We start from the raw sequence: 7,741 nt of genomic DNA on the forward strand, positions 1-7,741 counted from the left end.
TTAATATTAACAGCTATAATTGCATTAACTTATGAACTTGTTCATAACAGCCGGTGCTGCTGTGGCTGAAGCGCAAACGCCCTGGGCGGAGGAGCAACCCCGCCGCCGCTACCCCGGCCCCAAGTCTTTTTCCAGCTCGGACAGGGCGCCACAGTGGGCGGCGGCCACCCCTCAGCCCCCGGGCCTGGCCCTGGTTGGCAGGGAGCCCTGAGCAGCACCCTTGCGGCAGCAGGGACCGAGCCCCAGAACCGGGCTCTGGCCCCGTGGTGCCGCAGGGCTGAGAGGGACACGGGCAGGGCGCTCAGCGCCTTCCCCCCCAGCCCTGAGGCTCCTTGGAGCCCGTCCCGGAGCTCGCCCTTGCCTCCTCCAAGGCCCTGCTGGGCTCAGGCTGGTGCTCAGCGCTGGGTGCGGCTCGTGTGCTCGCCCCGAGAGCTTGTTTGCAGCCTGGGGTGCTGAGGAGCACGCGGGAAATGTCACTGCAAGGGCGGTGTTGATCAGCCCAGTGCTTCCTTTGTGCTGTGCCTTACACCGCTATTTTGTTTGGTTCTGCCTTTACAGCCTGCCTATGAAGAGAAACCCCAACGTCCTCGGCCTAAGCAACTGATGGAACAGCACAGACTGCTGAAAAGATTCCAGCTGGTCTCAGGGCCCAGAGAAAGCCAAAACTGTTTAACTTGGTATTTGGTGATCCATGTCTGTATAAAAGAATGCTCCAAAATGTCAGCTTTAAAGAAAATGTCCTAGGTTGACCTTTCCTGTGCTGGTGAGAGTCCTTAAAACCCAGCCTTCTCTTGACCTCTCTGCTGCTGCAGTTCCATAGACAGAGGCTGTCTCTTACCCTGCTCCAGTGGGCAGGCTGTTGTTCGGCCATCTCCAGGACAGCAGCGCCCCATCCTACATCACTGTGACCTGGGAAGGCAAAATCCACCACTCCAAATGTTCCCCCTTGCTCGTTCTTGCCAAACATTTGACCCTGGCACTGGAGTTTGCTGCTGGTTGCTGCAGGAAAAGGGAAAACCCTGTGACATTTTGGGGCACATGGAACCAAGGAAACCCCTGTGACACTGTGGGGCCTGATGGAACCAAGGGTCCTTTGTGACACAGAGGTGCCACATGGAGCCAAATATCCATTGTGAAAGTTTGGGATCTCATGGAACCCATTGTTCTTTGCGACAATGCGGATCCAAGGAGACCATGGTGTTGCTTGTTGTTTATGCAAAGCTTTTTCATTAATCATGGAATCATGGAGCCCATTGTGACACAGCAGGGCCCTGTGGAACCAAAGGGCCATGGTGACACTTGGAACTAAGGATACCACTGTTGAGTACCGAACCTTGTGGAATCAAAAGTCCATTGCCACAGAGCAAGGCCTCATGGAACCATGGATGCCAAAGGTCTAGAACATTTCCTGCACAGTTCTGCCTTGGGTGAGAGGAAGGTTATTGGCGGCAGCTTGGTCTTGGCACACACTTGAGCAGTGTGTCTGTTTTCATTGGGGAAACTCAGGAGTTTTAGATTGCTTCAAAAAATACACAAAGAGAAAACCCCTCTCAGGCTGAGTGCAGCCAGCTCTCCAAGCACAGCAGGTCCCAGGGGAGTGAAGACAGACAGGATGGGGCTGGGCAATGTGGAGCAAGGTTGTCCACACTGGGTCAGAGCTCAAGGCACAGCTTCTGTGAGCAGGCCGGAGCTCCTGAGGAGAGACCCTGGATCAATATCAATCCCAGAATGCTGCAATTGTCTCTGCTCCAAAGACAGCAGTACCAAAATACACCCTTTAAACGAGGAGTGCATTTTTTTAGAAGCCCTTTGAAATATTTCTCCATAACTGGAGTAGGAAACCTAGAAACCTAGGAGAGCCAAAGACACTATGGCAGCTTCAGGCCCAAAAAGCACAAACAGCGAATTGAGGAGAGCAGACTGGGAGCATGGGACTTCATAACCTGAAGCTGTAATTAGACAATTAATCCTAATATAGAAATGGACCTAAACCTATAAAAATGTGAAAATGTGTGACCCATCATCCATCTTGGTTGTACCCTCAGCCGGGCTCTTGTACTGCACCAGGTGTATCCTTTGAAGGCCTTTTAGTAAATCCCTATTTTATTCCTGTAACTCTGTCCAGCCTCTGCTCTAGGCAGCCTCTCAAGGCATCAAGGCCTGGCTGGCTGGGACACCTGGGGGCCACCTGACAGGTCCAGCTGACCCTGGCATGTCGAGGGCTGCTGCTCATCAGCCCCTGGAGCACTGGGGCTCTGGGCTCTCCTTCCTGTGGATAGAACTGTCCTTCTTCTCCAGGTGTCCATGGCCAAAATCAGGATTCGTCCTCCAGATTTCCATCTATGCAAAGATTGTTCCCAGATGAAATCTGCCAGGACAGACAGATCTGGCTGGCTTGGCCACCCAGGGGCCACCTCTCATCTGCCTTTGAAACACTGGGGCCATGTGCTTTTCTTTCTTATGGCAAAAAAGCACCTTTCACATCCAGGCACCCATGGGCAAAGTTGGGAATCCACCTCCAGAATTCCCTATATCCAGGGATTTCTCGCAGACAAAAGCTGCCAGGAGAGACAGCTCTGGCTGGCCTTGGTTTCTGAAGAGCTGTCTCTCATCTGCCTTTGAAACACTGAGGCTCTGTGCTTTTCTTCCTAATGAAAAGAACTCTTCTTCCTGTCCTAGTGCCCATGGCCAAAACTGAGATTCCACCTCCAAAATTCCCTACATCCAAGGATTTCCCCTAGATGAAAAGTGCCAGGAGAGAAAGGTCAGGCTGCCTTGGCGCATGGGTGGTAACCTCTTGTGTTCTTCCAAGAATCTTGGACTTCACACTTTTCTTTCCTGGATGGGAAAAACCATCCCGCTCTATCAGGTATCCATGGCCAAAGTGTGGAATCCACCTCCAGAATTCCCTATATCCAAGGATTCTTCCATGACGAAAGCTGCCAGGAAAAAACAGGTCTGGCAGACTTGACATCTCAGGAGCCTTCTCTCTCTACTTCAGCTGCCAAAATTTGGATTCCATCTGCAAAATTTCCTATATCCAAGGGCTGCTTTCTGACAAAAGCTGCAAGGACAGAGAGGTCTGGCTGGCATTGACCTCTGATTGCTGCCTTTCATCTGGCCCTGAAACACCAGTGTTCCATGCTTTCCTTCCTATGGAAAAGAACCATCGTTCACCTCCAGGCATCCAGTTCCAAAACTGGTATTCCGCCTCTAAGATTCCCTATATCCAAGGATGGCTCCCAGACAAAATCTGCCAGCACCATCTAATCTGGCTGCCCTTGGCCTCTGGTGGCTGCCCCTAATCTGCCCCTGGAACACTGGGGCTTGGTTGTTTCCTTCCTATGGAGACCACAATGACACTGTGAGGACCTGGTGGAACCACGGAGACCATTGTGACACTTTGGGATACCATGGTGACACCATGGGGTGTCATGGAACCAAGAGACCACCATGGCTCTGTGGGGCCTCATGGGACCATGGTGACCATTAGGACCCTTCAGGGCCTCGTGTAATAAAGGGGCCATTGTGACACCTCAGGGCCTCATGGCATCGAGAGGGGCACTGGGACATTGTGGGGCCCTGTGGAACCAGGGGAACATAGAACAGATCTAGCTGATTTGGCCTTCCAGGGGTGACTTGTCAAATCTGGCTGATGTTGGAATGACAAGGGCTGCCTCTCATCTGCTCATGAACCACTGGGGTTCCCTGCTTTCCTTCCTATGGAAAGAACTGTCTCTTTTCTCAGATACCCATGGAGAAAATTGGTACATCCCAGTAAAATCTTCCTGTATGCAAGGGTATCTCCCAAAAGAAAGACCTGCCATCTCTGGCTGGCCTTGGCCTCTGATGGTCACATCCCATCTGCCTCAGAAGCAACAGGAATGTGCAGCAGCTGTAAGGCCCTGCCAGAGCCAACTTGGGCAGCACTTTGGCCATGGCTGCTGGGCCTGGGCCTGAGGCAGGAGCAGGAGACAAGTGACCCTTGCAGGCCTGGGGCCTCATTGCCTCCTTGTCCCTGCTCAGCAGCCTGGCAGGGGCCGCCCCATGCTCCTGCCCTTGCCATTGCACATCCCCACATGCCAGTGCCCATCCCGGGAAGAGCCCTGAGCAAGGAGGGAGGGACAGGATCTGCCTGGCCAGGGGCTGGGGCTCAGGCCTTGGCCCTTTGCATTCCTGAAACACATCCAGGTGTGCTCAGCACCACAGACACCTTTGCCTTGTTTGTGCCCAGCTGTCATCACTACCTCCAGTGTTCTGCTCTCCCTGGAACCTGGGGACACTTTCTCAGAGGGACTTATTAAACTACAAAAAACTTTGGAGTTTCAATTTAAGTTTGAGTTCTTCAGAAGTGTTTTGAACACTCTCTCAGGGATTGAGTCTGATGTAAACAACACTAAAGCCCAAGAGGCTTATTAAATGCCTTGTGCTGTGTCTGTGCTGCTGAGCTTTAAAGGAACAGCTCGTCCCAGGACCAGCTCCTCTCCCAGCCCAGCAGGCCTGAGGGCTTTGCCTGCAGGCACTGAAGGGACAGGAGTCAGGCAGAGACAGGATGAAGGCAATCAGGATTGGGAAGACATTGAGCTGAGACTTCACTTGGGGCAAGATCTTCACAGCCCTGTGCATGGTGAGTGTGTGGGTGCAGGGCAATATTGCCTGTGCTCCTGCAGGGATCTCCTGAAGCCAGCACACCCCACAGCCTGAGGGATGTGTCAGGAGGACTCTCCCAGGTTCTCTGTGGCACAGGAGGAGGAGGAGAAGGAGGACGAGAAGGATGAAGAGGAGGAGGAGGAAGATGTGCTGCAGAGTGGGGCTGCCCTGGGCACCGTCAGAGGGACAGGGCAGGACAGCTCCTGCTGCCAGGGACAGCTGCAAGGGGTGAAGCTGGGGCTGCAGACAGGGCTGCTCAGAGCTCCAGATCATGCCCAGCTCATTTCTGAGGGGACTTGTCATGAGGTCATTCAGGACAGGAGTTTCCTGCTTGGGTCTCTGCTTTCCCGAATCTGTGCTCCCACTTTTCCCCTCAGCTTGGGCACAAAAGAAATTCAGCTGTGTAGGGCAGAGCAGGGCCTGAGACTCTTAAACCATCACCCTGAGGATTCCTGGGCACCTCAGCAAGTGCCTGCCCCTGCCCAGCCTCCAGATCCATGCAGCATCACCTTTCCATGGTGCCCAGGCTGGGGGAGCTGTTCTTTAATCCCTGCAGGGCCGAGCAGCTGCAGGGCAAGGCTGGACCAGGGGCTGGGCATTGCTCTGGGAGCTCTGGCAGGGAAGGAGCCACAGAAGCAGCTGGGGCTGGGACAGCTCCAGCAGCAGAGCCGTGGGCAGGGAGGCAGTGCTGAGGGCAGCCCTGCTGCAGGGCAGAGGTGGCACCTGCAGGGCCTGCCCTGTAGGGCACACACTGCCCTGAGCAGCACAGCTCTTGTGTCCCCTCACAGCCAGCACAGCCTGCAGCCCAGGGGCTCAGGGCCCTCAGGGCCCTCAGTCCCTCCTGGGCTGGCAGAGCAGCCCCAGAGATGAAGGGCATCTCTGCGGCCATGTGCCCATTCCCTGCTGACCAGGGCCTGAGGGCCACTGTCCTGCCCTGCTGCTGCCTGGCAGGGGCTGGGCAGGGCAGGGCAGGGAAAGGCTTTTCCTCCCGGCTCTCTCTCTCTCCTTGCCTTGCCCAGGTGCTGCTGGCATTGCTGAGGGGCTCTGTGCAATGGCAGTTCCAGCTGCAGGGCCAGGCCCAGCCCTTGGGCTCCTCCTGTGCAGGCTGAGCACAGCAATGGGGTGTCCCAGCTCCCTGTGCCCGGGCAGCTCTGGGCAGGGCAGCCTGGAGGCTGGCAATGAGCCCACTCTCCTGACTCTGGGAAAGGCAGGAGCCACTTTGTGTGCCAGGGATCCCTCTGCTCTCAGCAGTGTCTCCTGGCTGTCCAGGGTAACAGAGGAGTGGATCTCAGAAAGGTGCAAGTGCAGGGCAGCTGGAACAGGGGAGAGGGACAGAGCAGCTCCCCTCAGTCTGCACTAAGCCTCAGACAATGCTCCTGCCTCTCTGGACACTCTGTTCTCCCCAGGTGCAACAGAATCTCACATTCTGTTATCCCCATCCCTTCATTTAAGCAGCTCCTCTGCCTTACTGGAAGATTTTTTGTCCAAGTCCAAACACCAGGACAGATCCCTGCCCTCACTGTTCCCCTGCACTGACTGGGGGTCAGGGCTGACTCCCAGGTGTCCTGCAGGCCAAGGTCCAGCTCCTCACACAACATTGGCCACCAGCAATCAGGGCTCCAGCAACAAAGGTGAAGGAAGATCTCCTAGACAGAGGCAAGGGGAGGTGTTCTGTGGCAGGAAATGTCTACGAAAAAGGACTTTGAGTTTCCTGTGAGGAATCTCCCCCCATTTGTCTCTGTTTTTTTTCTCCTTCAAAAGGTTCCAATGTCTGGAGACAGCAAATGTCCAACAGCAGCTCCATCAGCCACTTCCTCCTGCTGGCATTGGCAGACACGCGGCAGCTGCAGCTCCTGCACTTCTGCCTCTTGCTGGGCATCTCCCTGGCTGCCCTCCTGGGCAACGGCCTCATCATCAGCGCCATAGCCTGCGGCCACCACCTGCACACACCCATGTTCTTCTTCCTGCTCAACCTGGCCCTCAGCGACCTGGGCTCCATCTGCACCACTGTCCCCAAAGCCATGCACAATTCCCTCTGGGACACCAGGGACATCTCCTACACAGGATGTGCTTCACAGGTTTTCTTCTTTCTCTTCTTTGTGTCAGTAGAGTTTTTTCTCCTGACCATCATGTGCTACGACCGCTACGTGTCCATCTGCAAACCCCTGCACTACGGGACCCTCCTGGGCAGCAGAGCTTGTGCCCACATGGCAGCAGCTGCCTGGGCCAGTGCCTTTCTCAACGCTCTCATGCATACAGCCAATACATTTTCCCTGCCCCTGTGCCATGGCAATGCCCTGGGCCAGTTCTTCTGTGAAATCCCACAGATCCTCAAACTCTCCTGCTCCAAATCCTACCTCAGGGAACTTGGGCTTCTTGCTGCTAGTGCCTGTTTAGAACTCACATGTTTTGTGTTCATTATTTTCTCTTATGTGTATATCTTCAGGGCCGTGCTGAAGATCCCCTCTGAGCAGGGACGGCACAAAGCCTTTTCCACCTGCCTCCCTCACCTGGCTGTGGTCTCCCTGTTTGTCAGCACTGGCTTTTCTGCCCACCTGAAGCTCCCCTCCATCTCCTCCCCATCCCTGGATCTGTCAGTGTCAGTTCTGTACTCAGTGGTGCCTCCAGCCCTGAACCCTCTTATCTACAGCCTGAGGAACCAGGAGCTCAAGGCTGCCCTGAGGAAAATGATGAATGATTGATTTCTGAAGCAACCAATTTCCCATTTTCTTCTTCATAGCTTTTGGAATAGAACTTGTGACAGGCCAACAGATGTTCCCATGTCCTTTGGTAATGTTCAGTGGGTTTTTCCTCTCAAAAAACTATCCTCAATGAAACTTTTTAATCCCCCCATCAAATTCACTGTCTGCCTCTTGAATTTGACCCATATGCTCTGCAAACCAGGTTTTGGGCTATTGCGGTATTTGAAGAAAATAAAGTACCTTGTGGTGCCTGTTTTATCTGGTATCCCAGCTCTGAGACCTGCACGAATTTAGAGGGGAGAAGGAGAAAACAGTCCCAGCAGAGCAGCACGGCCAGGGAGCAGCAGGGATTGGTCCTTTCAGAGCTGCTCGGCCCAACTCCACCCTGT

At 54.4% G+C, this 7,741-nt stretch overlaps 1 protein-coding gene across 1 annotated transcript; it reads left to right on the plus strand.

Moving 5' to 3' along the window:
• Positions 1 to 6,175: 6,175 nt before the first annotated feature.
• LOC141729625 (olfactory receptor 14J1-like) lies at positions 6,176 to 7,450 on the plus strand. The gene has a single exon (XM_074544337.1). It carries the CDS (start codon positions 6,435 to 6,437, stop codon positions 7,350 to 7,352), a length of 918 nt encoding a protein of 305 aa, XP_074400438.1. The 5' UTR covers positions 6,176 to 6,434; the 3' UTR covers positions 7,353 to 7,450.
• Positions 7,451 to 7,741: the final 291 nt, after the last annotated feature.

This window comes from Zonotrichia albicollis, chromosome 7 (genome assembly GCF_047830755.1).
Source record: "Zonotrichia albicollis isolate bZonAlb1 chromosome 7, bZonAlb1.hap1, whole genome shotgun sequence".
Lineage (NCBI taxonomy): Eukaryota > Metazoa > Chordata > Aves > Passeriformes > Passerellidae > Zonotrichia > Zonotrichia albicollis.